The following is a 20,638-nucleotide window of genomic DNA, read 5'->3' on the forward strand; positions in this document are numbered from 1 at the left end:
AAGTTCGAATCACAGCCATGCTGACATAAAACAACATTGAATGACTACGAATGTGATATTGCTCATATATCTTTATTGTTTTCATTATCATTTCATTATAATGGCAGACACACATGCACACACACAAAGTGCTCCATGCCGCTAACCCTAAATTGAAAATATTCACATCCCAACCCCCTGAAAAACTTGCAGGTATAACTTTGATAGAAAATATAATTTCAGGTAGCCTAAATCATATAATAAAAATTCAAAATATGTTAGAATAAGCCTTGCAGATTTATTAGTAGAATATGGATTGTCAGCAAAGAGAACACATACTTTTTCCACCTTCAATGCAGCAAAACACATGCAGGTTTTGAGGGGGATGGGGAACAGGCAGAGGTCAGAGTTCACAGAAAGACAAGTGAGCTGTTTGCCACGATTCTGCTGAGCAATGGACTTCTACTCGACTTCTGCCCCCACCCATCCATCCCATAATTACATCTGCACTGACCCTCAATCTCGCCCTCGCTGCATATCCAGCCAAAACCCGCTCAGAAACCTAGAGAGAGAGCGGGTCTACAACACCCACCTTCTGAGAGATCACAACAGCCGTATCTGTATATGACTTATACAGGCCAGGGTTATTATCATTAACTCATAATAAAAAAAAATAAAAAAATTACTTAAAAATAAAAACTGAAATTAAGGGGGAAAAAACAATATGAACTATAAAACACTATAAAACTTACAAAGCCACAGCACATTTATCAAAGTTTGAATTAAAAACATAATCTAAAATTAAATATTTATAGAAAATATGCAATCTAAGTAGTGATCGACTTATATTGTTTTTTTTTTTTTGATAGCCGATGATGATATCTTGGAAAGCAGGGATGCCGATGGCCGATATAAAGCCGATATCATTTTATTTATTTTAATTAAGGTTTAAGAAATTTGAAAATGGATTAAAAAAAAAAAAAAGTGTAAAAATAAATATGCTTATACTTTAAATGAGAAAGTATTTTTCACAAATAAATATTTAATAAAATATAATTCAAAAGGAAGTAAACACTGTCTGTAACCAACAGGGCACTCTGGGAAGAGTACACACACAGGTATTCTGGGAAGTTTGTGTGCATTGGGAATCATATTTTTTTAAATAAATCCAAGGTAACACTCATTTTACATAAAGCACACAGTGAAAATGACATTTATATGACAGGCAAAAGCATGAAGCGCAGCATAATTTAAAATCACGAGTTTAAATTTTGTCGATCGTGGGTCTCTAGTAAAGCTGAACTCTCCTCCTGTCTGCATTCAATTCACATGAATCTACCATCACGCAGAGAACACGCGATCATGCAGGATACAGATTCACACTTCACAAGATCTCAACTAGATTCGACTAAGTCTGCAGGGTTTGTGAAATTAAATGTTCATTAGTCATTCAAAGATTTGTTTAAATGATATAAATGCAAATTTGCTGAATGCTGATGGCAAACGAGAAAGTATATAATGTTTGCCTTTCTATTACTAACAATATAAAAGCAATCGTTAGGATACTTTTAATTCCTTTGTTTAACAGTTCTATCTGATTATTAGACAGACTTCTATCCGTATTAGACACAACTGTTAACGACGACAGTGAACAAGAGGGAGAATGTGAACGCTGTGTGCTCAGGTGCCGTCAAAATAAAAGTCCTGCCACGAACACATCGGGCAAACAGAAAAACTTATCGGCCGATATTTGAAAAATGCCAAATATCGGGCGATATATCGGTCAATCAATAAATCTAAGTAAATGACAGAATTTAAACAAGTTTAGGGTGAATAAATACCAACAAAACTTGAATATGTTTAGCCAACTATCCCTTTAACTTTGGACCAGGCCACTTTTTTTTTTGACGTTCTCTGAATGTGTGTGTGTGGATTATATATTCACTTCGAATGCACAATGAATTTAAGAATAGGTCTGGATATGACAGTTGACAGCGGCCACTGTCAATGCGCTGTCACTCTCCCAAGATTGTAGAGATTGCATTTATCATCATGGCAGAAAACTACTTCCTGTGCTGGCTGTTCATAAGCCATTAGTCAAACAGCTCAAGTGCAAATAGGATCAATGTTTCAAGTGCACTGCTTTTAATCTGACATTATTTCACATCTACATCTTTAATCAAGGGGTTGACTCATGCATAGCAAATGGAAAACATAGGCAATAATGCAAACATTTACAAGAGACCTTGACAGCACAAAACAGCAACCAAAACGCTATTTTTGGCAATTCAAAATGTTATTTTTGTCCTTTTTCTTTCTTTCTGTGATCGAAATTAATGCTTCCCCTTTATATGACAGATCTGGTTTTCGGATTACAATGTGTTCAGCAGAATTCAGGACATATCTGATATTTTAAATTCTGTTCTGGGCCCTAAAACATGTTCAACGGGAGTTAAACGTCAACAGCGCTGTTGGAATTCATGCAATTTAATCTAACTCAATATTTGCCTTAATAATGGCTTCTGACTTGCCATGAAGAGGGCAATAAAAATGGTGTTTGACCGCAATAAAAATGGATCACCTTGTATCAATATTTAATTTATATAAATATAAATGATCTAATTTAATCATGCAGTAATTTACAACAATATAAATATTTGCTATGTACCATTAATAAAATAATTTACAGTATTTATTAAAATAATAAATTAAATTGCTATTTGAAAAAAATAAAAAATTCTTTTTCAACTCCTCACCTTCATAATTAATTTACATTAAATTTGAAACTGACCTCCCGCAGGGTTGTTTGTTTGTTTTATTTATTGATTTGTTTGTTTATGTGTATATCAATAATAATAATAATAATAACAAAACAACAACAACAACAATAATAATATTATTATTTAAAATGGACAAGCCAGATCAACTCAGTTTAGAAATGCTGCCTGTTCACACCTGTATCTCATACAGACAATGTTTGAAGCTCATGTGAGGAAGGAAAATAATCCATTTCAGCAAAAAAACTGAATTGGACAGTTTGACTTACCATCCAGCCCAAGATACTTTCATGTTCAGCAGTGGAAAAAAGAAACTGTGCACAAAAAAGCTGCCAAAAGAAATCAAAGGCGTTAAAGGGGAAAGTTCAACCCTAATGAAAAATCTGTCATTATTTTTGCACCCTCATGCCATTCCAAACCTGTATAACTTGCTTTATTCTGTGGAACATAAAAGAAGATATTTTGAGAAGAGTCTCTCTTTTTTATTTTTTTGGGTCCATACAATGGGTCAATGGTCACCAAAACAGTTGTGTTTCAAAGGAGAAAGTTACATTGTTTTCAACAATATGAGGGTGAACTATCTTTTTAAGATGTCCAAAAGAAGAAATGACAACAAAACAGAAAAAATTGCTTTGTTTGATACAAGTTGAGGTTTTTCTGTTAGGATCAGAAGAGCAAATTTGATGTTCAAAAGCAACATTTGTAAAGAAACCCCCCAAAAGAAAAGCGACATCAGGTGTCATTTAGGTTGTCAGCATTTTTTTTCTCATTTTCTAAGGAGCCTCTGTACTGCCTCACCTGAAATGTTAATGTGTGCTTTCTAACCTTATATGATTTGTGTGAAAAATCCCACATTGTGTCCTCATTTACATAAATAAATTCACCTTGAGCAATTTGCATGCTGATGAACCTCAATGTATTCATACAAAACAGACGAGATAAGAGGAAACAGTGTTCACGTTCTGGGGCGCTTCTGACGAACAGAATTGTTTTAGCGTTAAACAACTCTTATGGGCTATCGTCTAATACGACTGCTAATTACCACAAGCCCTCGAACGAACTGAAAGCATACGGTGACAATAGTGTGTTTGGTTTCCTAATGAGAGTGGAGTGTGAGTGTTAAAGAGACATGAAGCAAGAGAAAAAGAGAGAGAGAAAGAGAGTTTCCTCAATATTCAACAGTCCAAGATGATGCAAAGTCATTTACAAAACATCTCCACTAAAATGACCATCTAATTTACATATATCAATTATGCATAATATTAACCTGTCCAAACATTATGCATTTTATACTACACCCTGAGAGAGCAATTTGATGATAGCAGTCTAAACATTTGGATAATCAGCTGTCAAAATGTTGAAGGATTGATTGATTGCATTTATTTGATCAAAACACTGTAAAAACCTTAATATTCTGAAATATCATTACAATTGAAAATATCAGCATTCCGTTTTAAGATAATTTTAAGTGCATCTTATTATTGTGGTGGCAAAACTGAATTTTCAGCAGCCATTACTCTAGTCTTCAGTGTCACATGACCCTTCAGAAACCATTTATGGACACGCTGATTGAGTGCTCAATTCTTATTATTGTCGTCAACGTTGAAAAACGTTTTGGCTGCTTAATATTTTATATTGACACAGTTTCAGAATTCATTTGAAATAGACCTTTTAAATAAACCTTTTGTAACATTATAAATCTTTAATGTCACTTTTAATCAAATGTAATGCATCCTTGATGAACAAAAGTATTAATTTATTTTATTTTCCACTTTTTTTTCACCATTGATAATTATAAGTAATGGCTCTTGAGCACCAAGGTGAGTCCTTTTTTTGTTCTTTCAAAAAAATTTTTTTTTATTCTAGACTTTTCATGTGGTGTATAAGTAAACTGTGCATAATCAATTCTTTTTTTTTTCCCAGTATGTTTTGCTGATGTGATCTTCCCATAACATGAGAAAGACATGTATAGTAAGTGAAGTGGATCTCAAAAGAATAATAGATTCACACATATCCTCATCTCTTTCCATACGCTCAATTTCTCTTCTTCATATAAGGTAACTTCCTGCCTATATTCTCCGTTCTCATTTATCTAGCCGTGATCGGTGTATTAATTTCAATTGTGAGCACACTCTTATTTCCAAGCCAGTTTAAAGACATTGAAAAATGAAGGTGCTGCTTGAGAACAATGAAACTTCAGCAGATCGGGATGTCGGCATGGTAATTGATCACACAACTCATGCATGGGTAACATCAGCGTTCTTGCGCATTGGAAACAAGACCACAATGAAACGTATTCTGGCAAGATACTACCTGACTGTCCAGCAAAGTGTAATTTATGTGGTGCTTAGGGAAGTCTAAATCTGAAAAAGTAAAAAAAGAAATTGCAGCTTGTTCAAATTACTGTGGGGTCACCATTGGAAAAAAATAAAAAATAAAAAAAAAATAATATAAAATAAATAAATTAATAAAAAAATAGCAATTAATTTATTTTTGATTTTTTTTGGTAGATGTTAGTTGGTTGCCAGTAGATAGTCATCTGTCCTAAAGTACTGACTATATAATGAAATAATTTTATAAACTATTATAACTTCCAAGTTGCACATATAATAATTAATACATGAAACAATTGCCTATAGACATTTTTTGGAAATCACTATGGTAAGAGCTGTGGCTAAAAGTAAAAAAAACAAAAAAAAGAATAGAGGCTGAGGTGTTTCACCACAGCATGTAATTATGAGAACAGGAAGAGAAAATTGCCATATCTTGAAGGTGGTTATGGTGTGATAATCCTATATATAAAAAAAGCGCTTGCGGCTCTTTTGAAAAGCAGGCAGATAATTAAAGCTTAGGATCACTCTGTGGTGAGGAAATTGGCAGGCCGTTTAGGGCCTGGTGGTGACAGAAATGTAAAATAAATCAATGTTAGCTGTTTGAAAGCTTGATCTGTCACAATGACTTCACAGAACTAGAGATGTTATTTTTTGACTGAGAGCAGGAGACGGTGAACCAACTGCGAAATACAGCGAGACATGAAGATGCATTCATTGTAAAATTCAAAATTGCACTACAGGCAAAGGCTTGACAAAAATGAACCATGACAAAATGCATGGGGTTACGCATGAAAGTACATCTGCATACGCGTCATGCAGCCATAGGACATACAAAGACCTCACAGATTCACGTCAGGCATACTGGTGTTATAATGTCAAGTTTTCAGTCTGCAGTGTTGTTTCTTTGCTCTTTAGATTGCATGACAGCAACGCCCAGTGCAAAGTCCACGAGTGAAGTTTCCATGACAATAAAACTAAAGGTCCATCTATAGCACTGACATTTAAAATTATTTATGTGCACATACCAGTATCATTAGCCATTATGTGTTATTTCAGTCAAACTCTACAGCACTTTCACAGAAAGTCACTTTCCCTTTTCACAGTCTGTAAAAAGGGAAATATAATGCTAGTACAAATGTTGATTTATAAACAATGAAGCTGGAAAGTCTTCCAGATGCTATTTAAGTAGAGTAATACTGTTTCCATTGCATATGCGTATTAACTCTTTCCCCGCCATTGAAGAGTTTTTACGGCAATCCGTATTCTAGATATATTACAGTAAGGAAAGCCCTAGCGCATGTCCTGAATGATTTACAGGAGTTACGGTCTTACGGGTCCGAATACAAGACGATCAGCATAAATGGAAGGATCAGAGAAAATGCAGATCATATATGTAGATCATGATTTGATCATTTTGAATCTGATCAGGACGAAGTATTCAGTGAGAGAGATGCCTTTACAGACACCGAAACATCTCTAGTTGTGTAAGGACCGATAACCCGTCAATCTGAGTGTGTGTGTGTGTTTGTTTGTGTGTGTATGTGTGCGTGATGATCTATATATATGTAGATAGATAGATAGATAGATAGATAGATAGATAGATAGATAGATAGATAGATAGATAGATAGATAGATAGATAGATATACAGGTGAAAGAATATGACATTTGAATGTATTTTGCTTGAAAATGCACTACTTTGATAAACATTTATTTAGTTTTTTATTCAAAATGTTGTATTTCTGATTAAATCTATGTGCATTCAAGTGGTGATAACACATGAAAACATGAAGTAAAATATATTATAAAATAATAAAATATATTTTTTTAATTAAAAGCCAGAAGCTTGGTTCTTTATTTTGATATATAATATGTTCATGTATTCATAGCAGAAAATATTCTGAGGGCCGTCAAATTTAGGTGAAAATCATCAAAAATGCTGGCGGTGCCTGGCAACTTCTTTTAAAAACGCTGGCGGGGAAAGAGTTAACTTTCGTGGTTGAACCCGCAGGATCCAGATCCATATCAAGAATATCATAGACTTGGCGGCGGGCACTTTTGTCATGGGTCAGTAAGTAACAACCTAGAAATGCCCTGGCAACTACCCACAACAAGCTGGCATTGTGGCTTTGGGTTTTGCCTGAACATTTCTGACCCTGCCTTTATTCATAGAGGGGAAAAAACCCAGCTAAAAATATCTAAAATAGCAGTCTTTTTTTTCATTTTTCCAAACTCATATTTCAAATAAACAAAGGTAGAAATATATTATGATTATTATTTTATACAATTTTAACAAAACATTTTCATGAGCTAATTTGTTTTTAAGTTTTTAGTATTCTGATTCGATTTGATTACGTCAAAATAAGTGCTTATTTACCAAAAATAATTAGTTTTAGTCCTAATTAATAAAGCACATATCACCAAACAGAATGTACAAACAAGTTTAAAACAAGCAGTGAAAAATACATTAAATTGCAAACAAAATCTGAACGTTGTAATTTTCCAGAAAAAAAAGGTACAAATCTGTCACTGGGGTATATCTTAAATACAATATAATATATATATATATATATTTCTTTTAATACTTTAAAAGTAAGGGTGCTACAACTAAAAAAAAAAAAAAACCCTCATACCTTTGCAATCACTTGCTCAATCAAGTTGAAACTAAATATGGGAAATGGTGTGTCGCAAAGTATGGTGACCCATACTCGGAATTTGTGCTCTGCATTTAACCCATCCAAGTGCACACACAGTAGTGAACACACATACACCCAGAGCAGAGGGCAGCCAATGCTGCGGCGCCCGGGGAGCAGTTGGGGGTTCGGTGCCTTGCTCAAGAGTCTCACCTCAGTCGTGGTATAGAGGGTGGAGAGAGTGTTGGTTATTCCTCCATCACCTACAATCCCTGCCGGAACTGAAACTCAAACCCACGACCTTCAGGTTACAAGTCCAACTCCCTATCCATTAGGCCACGACTGCCCAATAGGAGTCTTCTTTGGCAAAAATGAGTGGCAAAGTGAATATCGCAAACAAAACTTACAAATAAAGAAACTCTTTCAAAATAATTTAAATAGTCTCTTTCATAGTAGAGTTGATTTTGTCAGCCTTTTAATTTAGTCTTGAAGTCCTTGCACACTGAGTCCAACATTTTTGTATACGTTTTTTGTATTCGTCATCCTAAACATTCATCATGCTGAAAAATTCAGAAAATTGAACCTGATCCAAATTTTTTTTAAGGATGGACGAAAGTTTCGGAGGCAATGTGTAAACATGATTGACACAACGTGAGGCCGTATTTATTTTTTAAAGTCCGAAAATTACACACAAGAATTTCAGACTCAGTGTGCAAGGACCTTTAGTTTTAGCATTTTAAATTAGTCTTAGTCCTGTGTCAAATGTACTTTTTAGTTATTTTATCATATTCAATCAACCTGTTTTTGTTTATTCTAGTTATTCTTGGCATTATTCCCGCCAGTGGCTCTCAAAGGCACTGCTTCCATAACAAAAAGCAGGTGTTGTGTAAGCGTGACCTTAGCACCTGAGTGGTGCATCTGTATCCGAACATCTGGGTGTGCATGGACACACTGTGCCGATGTAAGCGAGATGGGACGGACAGCTCGCAGCTGCGAGGTCTAACGACCTTTGGCCTCTCTCGTTGATGTTCAGGGGCAGCTTCCTGCAGGGAATGCCTGTCTTGTCGGTGGGCCGCTGTGGGCCCTGACAAACATGCCCTAGCTGTATCCTGCCTGAGAGGAGCCATATGGCGACGGAGGCCGAACGAACATGTCCCGTGAACAAAGGTGTCGGAGCGTCAATCGTCTGCGGCGCCATGTACCCTGCATGTATCACTACACCGCAGGTCTGGGCTCAGACCTTCCCAGTAGCTGCATGTTCTAAACCCCCAGCCTCATTAGTGCTGGAAGAGGTACCGTAACCTCTGTTCGGGACAGCAGAGTGACCAAGCATGCAACGTGCCTCAGTGTGCCGGTGAAGAAAAGAGTTCAAAAAGGGTCCGCCTGATTGATTTACATCCTCAACTTTATTACAGGGGAGAATATGATGTGAAACACCACGACAGTGCCAGATCTAAGAGCAGCCTGATTAAGGTCGACATGTGCCGTCCTTACAAGGGGGAAATTTGGAAATAATGCGACAGTAATCCAGGCAGCCTGATGAAGATGAGCATGGCAGAAACCCAACTCTCTGGCGACCAGCAATTACACACTCCCTCTCTGGCACATCTTTTATATATTGAAAGTGCAACCCGAACAGAGTGAGGGCTGTTCAGAGGACAAGATAAAGGGATGCTGGGAAGAGAGCCGTCATACATCAAAGATGCAACGATATGCGCACTTTGACCTTGCTGCATTAACTTCCAAATGAAATCTTGAGTCCTTGTTGCGTTTCGTCAGAACAGCGTAACTTTCACTTAGCTGACTGCAGAGCATTCAATAGCCTTTCTGTTGTGACCCTGTTTTCTTGGCATGTTGTCCCTGTTGGCCCAGGTGGCAAGTATTAAAACATACTATTGCTATTTGCGTCTTGTCCTACCAAGTCGAATCAAATGATTTATGCTGTGAACACAGCACACTGACCCATAGGACTAAATCAAGAGAAGTGATTATCTGATGTGGACAAGAAATCCCCACCCAATTGACTCGATCAAATTAGGTTTGATCAGAGTAGATTAACTAAAATGAAGGAGTAATGGGAAATGTGAAAGAGGTGTTTGGCATCTAAACTTCACTTGCAAGAAGCTCATTTCTGTTTGAGCAGCTGTTCGGGCAAGAAACAAAATGTGGCAATTATTTAACCAAAATCATATGAGCAAGAGTGTTTGATATTCAGATCAGCAGAATGATTGGGAATAGGATATTGCTATTATCCAAGAGTTCAATAAACAAGAAGTCATATTCATTAACTTACATTTTAGACAATACTACCAGTTACATTATTTATTTTTGTGCCACCAAAGAAAATAGTTTAAAACAAAGCCAGACCTGTATCAACCAACACGTGTCTCTAACGGGTTTTTGTCCTAACAATCCACGACAGTGATGCATGACGAGCGTAACGAGCGTGTTTTCTGTAACACTGAAATGGTTTAATTTGACAATAATGAATGTGACAATAGATCATTTACCTCAGATCTTGAAAAAGTATTTAAAGGAAAAAATTTACTTGTTTCAATTCATTTGAACTATATGTGTTGGTATATCATAAATAGGGCGAGGCAACAGTCTGGGATTTGTTGTGTTGTACCGTGGCACATCCAGTGTAGACAGCATCATTGATTATAATGGGTTCTACAGTATTTTGTCGTGTTACGCCACGAGTGAGAGTTATTTAGTGGTCAGCTGCTGCAGAGCGTGCCAAAATCGAATATCTAGTGGAAAATAAGAACTACATTTTTCATTTTCAATTTTTCTGCAGAAGGCCATCTAGCGAACTGATGAACAGATTATTAAATTGTGTGATATTATATACCTGGAGAATATGCACTAAGTGGTAGGCCATGGCTCCAATAATAACATTAAAACAGTAACTACCCGAGCAAGACACAATTACAGTACACACATATCCAGAAGGATAACTAACTGTATCCTTCATAATTACTCACAAAGCATAAGTTATTGTTTAGCTGAAAACTGGTGAAGAATAACAAAGAGAGAAAAAAGCCAAGCGTCTTGTGCATGAATCTCAAATATCAATTGTTCCCTTTCATTGGTTTCTTTGCAAAGCACTTCCAAACCCCATTTGAATGTCTAATAGACGACATTATCTGTAATCAAGAGTGGCTAAACACAATAAATGTGACAGGCGAAAAGCTCTGGAGCCTGACAATGTGAAGGTTACTCAAGAACGAGTCTGAGCCCAAAGACTGATAATGCTCGCTCTCCAGGCTCATTAAACCAATGTTAATGTGCTTGTCTCCAAGAAACACATCAAATTACCCAATTCAAAACCACTAGACTGATGCAAACTAGAGGAACATCTAGTTTTAGCAGGTGTCATGGTGGTACACCTTGTTTTTCGGTGGAGACAGATGTGGGTAAAGTACATCAGCCTAAAGGTAGTTGTCTCCGTGCTTAGTAAAGGGAGGAATTTCTTTAGTGGAAAAGCAAAAATTATGTTGTGATCAGCTACTTTTCAACCTTATTTCTCTCTGACAGGTCCCGTAAATAACTGAATAATCCAACTGGAAGAGACAAAAAAGCTTCTGCTGGAAAAAAGTATAGAATCGAGCAGGCAATCAAAACAGAAGCGGAGGAAAGAACAAGCAGCTCTATATATAGCGGAAAAACTGATGAGAATGAAACACACACAGTCGCTCTCTCTCTATTTGCCACAAAGTGAGTGGGGTAAAAACATCAACAATATGCTCTGAGTGCATATTGTGTCTTTCTCTCAGAAATTAAAGCAATCATTGGGTCTAATGCAGGCTGAGGAGATAGAGGCCTTGTGCGGGAGGAGAGGAGAGGGCTTCCTGTCTCCGAGAAATGGGCATTGAATTCTGATTACGGTCACCTAATAGAAAGTAATGAGAGAGGCTTATGCTCCAGTGCCTTTTGCTTTCCTGGCCAGAGCAGCGAGCGCTCTCCACTAAAGGCCAAACCACTGGTACACTGATTGGGGCTGACACTGCAGCTGAAGGGGGCTGGGGGTATGGGTTAGTCAGAGACAGTGAGAGATAAAAAGAGAGAGAGGGCACAGGCAGAAAAAAGGAGAGTACGGAGCTAAGTAGGGTGTGCTTCACCAAGGGTACGCACCATCAATCCGACTGACCAGCTCCTCCAGTGCCTTCACTTTCCTCTGGATCCCAGGCTGGGCGAAGGTGTAGTTGTCCTTGAGGGAAGAGAGAAAAAGATGAGAAACTTAAAACGGTACACATATTTGCCCAATGAAACACATGATGTAAATGAAAAATTGAAAAAATGTGAATTAAAAACAAACTTCTTCCTAAATTTGCAAAATTCTTCCTAAATTCATTTACGGCAGAATTAAATCAGAGGCTGTGTGTACACTAGTGTGTTTTCGTTTTAAAATGCATAACTTTTACTACAGTTACGCCTGTCGTTTATGCAGACCCCGTTTTAGTTTGAAAACTCTGGGGTTGTGTTTCAGAGTAAATGGACTAAAGCGGAGAATTTTGAAAATGATGGTCTGGCTGCCCACATTCGCTCTGCGTATCCTTGATGACCTTGTAAACAATAATGTCATGCTCATTGTTGTACCTGCATGAATGGTCATGTGACATGTGTTTTCAGTTGTGTAGTGTGGACGGAGATAGTTTCTGAAATGCAGTGAAAACTCCAGTGTAGATGAGAATCGTTTTGATTTTAAAACAAAAATGCACAAGTGTAAACAGGGCCTGAGTCTGATTTTGTGACAATATTTGCTTGACAATATGCAATATGTCTTGCGATGTGTTTCAGTTTTTAGTTAATTCCATTGTTACTGGTTACAGGTTTACAACAAGTGTTACAAGTTACTTGTCAGGAGTTGTTTAGAGTTATGATAACGGTATTATGAGTTTGAGCTTACAATAACAGTTGTTATTTAAGCTTACAACAATGTCATAAATGTGTAATGAGTAACATTGCCATAACCTCAAACTCACAATGAACAGCACTGTCATAAACTTGTGACTTTTAATGGACATCACTGGAATAAATCATCATACCGTAAACTAGTAATGAGTAATAATTATTAGATGTTCAGGACATTTACTCTCTATAAATCTTTATAATGCAGCAGTGTTACTCATTGTCTTAAAAATGTTACTTATGAATTCAAAAATTATACCATTGTAACTTCAATGTTATTTTTGTCTAATGGGTTAAACGTTCTCTGGTGTAAAGTTGTTATTTCTACTGCAACAATCAGTTGGTAAAAGTAAAGGATAGACAATATCTTGGCACTGGCACACATAGTGAACACACCCCATACATATGCATATGTACGCACAAATACATGCACCACCGCCCATCCGCACTGGGAAAGAAATTGTGTGCTAGCAGAGCTCAACTGTGTGCTGGGAATAGTGATCTTATAATTAAGTGATAATATTCATCAAGGTCCTGTGGCCCACAGTGCAGCTTAATTACCACATTCATTTCAGCCTACGTTAAAAGACCCTTCTTGACCAGACAGCTATTTAAGAGACCCCCACCCACCTCTATCTCTCCCCAAGCCTCAGTGGGATTCCCTCTGCACTCCCGCTGGAGGAAACTTAGCCTAGCTATACTGCCCATAGAAACAGAGCACAAGTTCAGCTGTCGAGAGCCAGCATAAAACAAGCAGTGGTTTAGGGATGATATATTGGGTGGTTTGCTAAGGTGAGATTGTCAGGCATGGATATAATCAACAGAAGCTGAAGACCCATCATTCACAGCAATAAAACTGCTGATCTAAAGGAGGTATGTGTACAAAGAAAATAACAGACGGAGTGTGCATGTATGCGCTGTACGCAAGACGGGCATTCAGCCGTAAACAGGTCCAACAAAACCCTGCTGTGAAATCATCTCCCTAAACTAAACCGTGTGAGGAGAAAATTTTGTTCATTTATTTGGCTGTGGTCTGTCCTACACACACATTTATATGACCTTCCAAGTTATGAACTTGTTCTGTCATATAAATGTGTGTGTAGGACAGACCACAGCCAACAAAATGAACAAGAAACACACAGCAAGTTTTAGGATAGTCTTGCAACTTTCTTTCAACCTTCACTGTCTACATTTGTATTCTCTAACTCATTTACTGGAATGCATGGCTAGACAGAAGCTGCTCCTAATTTTTAGATGACATTTAACATTAAAATTACTGCCATAATGACCATGAAAATGGATAACTTCATTGGACAAATGGAGACATGACAGTGTGAGTGACAATAATGGTGACACCTTATCAAGCGGTCTAAGTTATATCAAACCTAATGGACACCTTCATACGAACTCTTGAAGCGTAAGTACATTTAGTGACAAAAGAGATCCGTAATTGTATAGAGACTACATTCAAATGGCTAGCTAGCCTTTTCCTTTGCATAAAATTGCACTGATATCAGTATTATCTCGAAGGCTTTTTACTCCAATCAATTTTCACTGGATCAACCTCTAAGTGGCTCTTTGAGGGATCCAAAATTTGTCAAGAGGTAATGATTGTAGGAGAGTTAATTATACACTTTGGACAATCACCTAATTGCTCGCCAAATATCTTGGTCCTCTGTGTCTTGGCAACCCCAACAAGTGCAAATACCCTGGACTGAACAAAGATAATGATTTTCACAATCAGTCCTCAACTTGCAAAGGTGGATAGACAGATATTCTGCATTATGTGAGTAGGTCTATGGCTCCATCTTTGATGAGACTTCAGAGAGGCAGGATGCTTTAATGTAGCCTGGGAGCAGCTGAGGCGGCAAACACCCGCGAGGGGAGAGAAGTCATTAACCGATAAACAATTTCAGCTGTCCTTCAGGCTCAGATGTGCAGCCTCGGCGCTCCAGAGGTGCCTTAGATGAATACATGAATAGCTGGATCCCGGCCATTAAAACCAGCCACCTTCTTTTTGCCGTGACCTCGAAACAGGACTTTAAAGGGGCAGCACAATGAGGCGGCACTGAAACAGATGGGGCGTCAGCGGCCGAGTCCGTGCTTGGCCTACTTTCACAGGTCTACACCTAATCTTCAGCTGGAGCACTGACCCTGGAGGATGCTTGTGGCTCAGTGAACATTAACGCTCCATGTCGGGCTAATCTATCTCTGCAGGAGTCCCTGAGAGTTAGGGCAAAGTGGCCAGGCAGTGGGGAAAGGGGAACAAGTGAAATGGAAAATTACCAATAAAGAATAACTTAAATTTTGATCTGTTCATCATCTAAAGCTGTTCTAAAGCTTCGGAGAAAAGATGCTCCCAGGACAGGAAGCATCATGCCACGTCATGTCAGTAAAGGACATGTAGTTCCCATTAAGAGCGGAGATTGTATTTTCACAAGTTTCTTGATTCACCAGACTGGAGCTTTTTATGGTTTTCCTTGTGGAACATGAGGACTTTATGATATATCTCTATTACATATTTGTTTTTTAATATACACAAGGAGTAACCGAGCAACACCAATTTTGGACACGACTCCTTCCTAGTGTATGCTAACAGGCAGAGCTGACTCCAACAACACTACAATTGGATACAGGGGGTAAAGAGATCTCCAGTTTAATTTTGTTGTTTCTTCATTGCTTTAAATCTGTGCAGTTGCCCTGGAGACAACATCTGATAAGAAATCCATTGGATAGCAAGAGCTAAACAAGTTAAATGCCTCTTTCTCTCGCTCCTTGTATGTCATGTTCTGGCGACACATGGATACAATGCAATTACCTCCAAGGCAGGAAGAGTGGGTCAATCTAAAGCATGCATTAAGCCTGCCCAGAAACCTCCGTAATTACATCTGCATTATTAAAGCACCCATGCTTTAATGAAGTGCAGGTGCTCTTACACACTGGACCCTAGGAGCTGTAAACAATCCGGTTTCCATAGCAATATCATTAACCAGCTTTGAACTGAGCTGAAGAGATTCTATAATCTTGAAAAGAAGAACTAGGAAGGGTTTGACTTCCACCTCTATAACATGCTGTGACAGGAAGAGCTCTGATGATACAAGCAGGTGCCAAATTTCCCATTCGATGCTCTTTAGAAAGCATCCTCTTTTCCAGGGATTTGTTTAAAGCTTTGGCTGGGGAACAAGTTGAAGCTTTGTGGCATCCTTTTTTACTCAATCCATCTTTGATCTGGTAAAGCGACTGAAGCTTTTTTTGGACTATGTTATATTCTCCAAAACGTCCATCACTCACCTTCACTAGATTACCGATCTCCCTTTGACACTACCAACAAAGGGACTGATTTCTCCGCTGAGTGAAAAAGAATAAAGGCAAAAAAGGTGATCCAAGATCAACAGAAGAAGGTGGTGACTTTTTTTTCAAAATAAGTCAGATAACTGTAAATCTGAGGAGATGAAGACCAGCCCTTTGATAAGAACTTGTGGAAAGATCTGCTTGATGCAAACAACAAGCCTGCTGAAAGGATTTGGAGCTGTGATGATGACCCATGATAACCAGAGCACACAATAAGAGCTCAGCTTTGTGTTATTCATGGAGAGGAGAGGGCTTTTACACTCTCTCTGTGGCTGCTGATGCCTTTCCATTAGTCTAAGCAGCCCTCTTTTCCTCTCTCAATCGCTTCTGCTCTTCCAGGCAAAGCTGGATCAGAAATAACCCACGAATGCAGAATACGAACATCCAGGATCATGAGCTTATCTTCTGAACATTTCAATGTCTGCATTCACTGCTTCCCTAGTTCACTCTTTGAAATCGACAAGTCCTTTTTTTTCTTTGTCAGTCATAACAGCTTAGAAGAAAAGTTCACAAAAAAAAAAAAAAAATCTGCAACTGTTTACTTCACCCTTGTGTTGTCGCAAACTAGGGATGGGCGTTATGGCCTAAAAAATTTATCACGATAATTTCAGGTATTTATTGCGATAACGATACAAATGACGATAATATATATATATATATATATATATATATATATATATATATATATATATATATATATATATATATATATATATGATTAAGTTTTAAAGATTAAGTTTATTTCATATAGTATTATTAATGCAATTAACTTGAAACGTTCTGTACACAGCCAACTTATGGCCATGCTAATTATGATCAACAGCTCATCTCCATTAATTGCTCTTATCAACCATAATAATGCGTTACGGACGCTTCATATTAAATCATATGCATAGGCTACTGGCACACGTTTACCACGTTGCTGATGACTGAAAGCCTGTGTATGGCTATACTGCTGTGATCTGTTTCAGGCTTTCCGTATCATAACATTTTAGAAATTAATTAATTGTAATATCTCAGAAATGGCATATTTAACGAGAACATCGCGGAGATTTAGACTGCTTTGCTGTTTGGGTCAGAAATGCACAGGCGGACTGAAGGAAAAATCGCCTAAACTATTTTAAATGTCATATAATGTTCATTGTTAATATTATTATCTTATCTAAACTTTTTGTGTGTTTCAAACAAACTTATGTCGCCATCTGCGTTGCATTCATGCAGAGAGCAAGATTTTGCGTGTTCACGCGCATGCTGTGTGAGACGCTCAAGAGATGTGGGCTACATCATTCTTATTTGTCTACATTTTTTTTTCTTCATTACAAATCTTGTTTGGTTTTATTTTGTATCATTGCAGGTTAAAAGTAATTCACTATGTTATGCAGATGCAAAACGCTAGACTGCGAATAAGATTAGCTACAGTTTCACATTTTATAAATATTTGAACAATATATTCAGCATATTTAACAACCTGTTTTGTATCTTTATTTAATGCATAAGCGATTTATTAAAACAAAATTATGAGGCTATGCTCTAGAGTCTAGACTATTATTCATATGCAAGTGTTTGTGCGGAAAAGAATGCGCATGCATGACAGTGAGGTGCTCGCGCGGATCACTTGCATTTTTTCCTGATAATGAAACAACTTAAAATAATAATAATTAAAAAAAGAAAACTTAAAATTGGGGCTCGTCACATACATGAGAAATATTTCTCAGGGCTCTACGCTTACTTTTATTTTTAGGAGCGCTTGTGCTTCTAATTTAAAATATTTAGGAGCACGGTCAAAAATTTAGCAGCACCTTCAAATCAATAATCAAAAATTCTGATCAAAAATGAACCTTCCCATTACGAGGTGATATTTGACTCCTTAAAGTGATTTACAGGGAATTTTGTTTTTACCTTTGTAATGGCATTTTTCTAACTTTATTAAAAGTTTGGCATCTTTTATGTCAAATTCAAATTGGACGTGTTTCCACTCTTTGTAACCACCATTTTTCTGTACACTTTGCATATTATGGTAGTTTGCTCCTCATCTGATTTTCTGTAACCAAACCAGTTGCAAATTGTGGAGGTAGCTCCTCGCTTAACAACAAGCTCCTCCTCATGGAGCGTTCCCACCAGACGCGAATGAAGCGTTAAGCGTGAGTGATTTACATGTTAAGTCAATGCAAAGACGCGAATAGACATCCTGCCACGCAATTCGCGCGAATGAGCGAAATTCTATACATATGCTCTCTGTGGCAGTCATACATGTGCGCCTGGCAGAAGCCCCGCCCATGACGCGAATTCGCGTCTGTTGTGCAGTGAATTTCACGCGCGAATGAAGCGAGTAAACCCAAAATGTTCACGCGTCCAACTACGCGCGAATAGCGCGATTTATTCGCGCAAGTCGCGTCCGGTGTGAACGCACTGTCAGCCTCACGTCCGCCTTCCGCCATGCTTGTTTTCACTCCGCACGTGAACAGTGAATCGGGCGCGCACAAAACTACGTCATCAACTAGACTTATCGTTATTATCGTGAGGAGACAAATTTTTATTGTGAGGAGAATTTTCAACGGTATATCGCAAACGATAAGATATCGCCAATCCCTATCGCAAACCCATGTTTATCCTTCCTCAGTGGAATACGGAAGGGCAAGTTGAAGACTATTCACCATAACAGTCCAACTCCAAAATGGATAAAAACAACACTATGCAAGTAGACTATAGGTCCCATGAGCTATAGTCAAACTATTCTGAAGACATAATTACTCTAAAGATCTCATATCACATTCTCCATTAAACACATTTGAATTGGTGCAAGACATTTTCAGTTACAAGACACTCAAGAGCCAAAGACATTTTAACATTAATGATGTTAAATCTGGTGCAGTGCATTAAGCTGAAAAGACTGTAGATAAGATTTAAGAGCTTTTGCAGATGGAATGATTGGTGAACGATTGACAGAATGATCATGTTTGGTTGCTTAACATCTGTTGTCTCTCTTCAATTCATTTCATGGCATAGCCTTTACATTATCTTGATAAGAACAAGAAAAGACACTTGAGGCAGTGCTGTACAATGTGCATCACACTCATGTTATCGTGGCCAGGGGCTGATGGATTTCTCTTTTAAAGGTAGGGTTCATGAGTTTAGTACTTTGCATGTGCACGCTTAGAGAAGAGTTAATAAGGGAGGTTATGTGGCAGGAAGAATATGAGCGACAGGCTGCACTATCAGACATCTGACTGAGGAGCTCAGTGAGCTGCAACGGAGGCATACGGCTGTCAGTAAAAGAGGGACAGGAGAGAGCAGCAGCCAAGCAGAAAACTCCAGCTTTTCCTGCTGCCACTTCCTCAAGAGTGGCTGATTGAATGTAATTGGCAGGGGGGCAGGAGTATAACACAGCCTGCTAAAACAAAAGAGCGGCCCCTGCTGCAGCCCTCGTGCAACACTGATACACACGTGGAATAAAACAGCGCTTCTACGGTCACCGTATCTGCTCTGAGTCACATTATCCCTCATGTGCTGAGCCAAAATATGAGACAATAGCCCCCTCTTGCTTAAACAACAGTTCAGAAAATAGCCTGACTTTGCACAGGTCCGTGTCGGTCCAGGGGGAAACAAGTAAAATTACACGCTGGCCCAGTATTGTGCTCTTCACAGAGAGAGAAAAGAGTGTGAAAAAGAACAAAACAGATTGAGGCGACACGTCTGAGTGTCTCAAGAGCGCCGCTGAGATGGTATTGGTAGCTGTCTGGCTGCTATGTTGTAGTATCGCTGGTCTCAGCATGCAAAAGTGAAGGACATCTCAAACCCTTTGCTCTGAGAGGTGCCCATCTGATAAGGACGAAAATGGACCACTTCATCTGTATTCTCCGACAACCCCTAGGGTCTGCCGGAAAATTCACAAAAAAACCATAGGACGCATTTCCGGCAAGAGCTCTGACATCCAGTGTAGACACTTCAAAGATCATGTGTTGAAGGCTGGAACTTGACTTGGCGTCAAAGATCAAGCATTAATCAATGCTAACTGTGTAAGAGATGGAAGAATAGGCTGGCAGGCAACCATCTGAGCATGTGTCGATGCAATCCGCAGCTCTGCACTTCCAGTCAATAAACTGTTCCGACGAAGCAGGGGACCAATTGGCCAAATCAAATTGTTAAGGCCTCAGGCCCCATTTGCTTTAGTGTGTGCCACCATTCCATGCACATATTTATCTGATTATCAGAAAATCATAAGCTCCACTGGCAATTAATTTGTCCTGGCTGTTTAAGCATGTTCCAGGGTTGGGGGAAATAACAGATGAGAGAGATAATAAATGGATAGATTACCTACAGGCCTGAGCTCAGGTAAATACAACAGGGACTGTTTACCTCCAATCTTTTTTGCTTATGCAACACACCGAATGCCATAGGTTTTAATACAACAAGGGGTCTCCTAATGGAAACTGGGACAGAATACAACAACATTTGCTTCTCTTTAGTAAATTAATGATTAACAATTCCCTTTCTCCCTTCTTTAACCAATTTCACACGTTCCATTTCTGTATTTGACACCAACTCCCAAGAGCCGCAAGGTGCAAAATGGTCGCAAATGGTTCCATTTCTTTTTCTTTTAAGTTGGCATACAGAGAGAAAAAAGAGAGGAGGGAGAAAAAGGGGGTAAAGCCA

At 38.3% G+C, this 20,638-nt stretch overlaps 1 protein-coding gene across 3 annotated transcripts in view; it reads right to left on the reverse strand.

The window, feature by feature from the left end:
* The window catches only part of tbc1d22a (TBC1 domain family, member 22a), a 150,174-nt gene that overhangs the window by 46,552 nt on the left and 82,984 nt on the right, over nucleotides 1–20,638 (reverse strand). For all 3 annotated transcript variants that reach the window (XM_079398835.1, XM_079398836.1, XM_079398834.1), the window contains one exon: nucleotides 11,858–11,933. In XM_079398835.1, coding sequence (XP_079254961.1) covers nucleotides 11,858–11,933 — 76 coding nt within the window. The remainder of the gene's footprint in view (nucleotides 1–11,857; nucleotides 11,934–20,638) is intronic.

The sequence above is a fragment of the Barbus barbus genome, assembly GCF_936440315.1.
Source record: "Barbus barbus genome assembly, chromosome: 39".
Classification (NCBI taxonomy): Eukaryota; Metazoa; Chordata; class Actinopteri; order Cypriniformes; family Cyprinidae; genus Barbus; species Barbus barbus.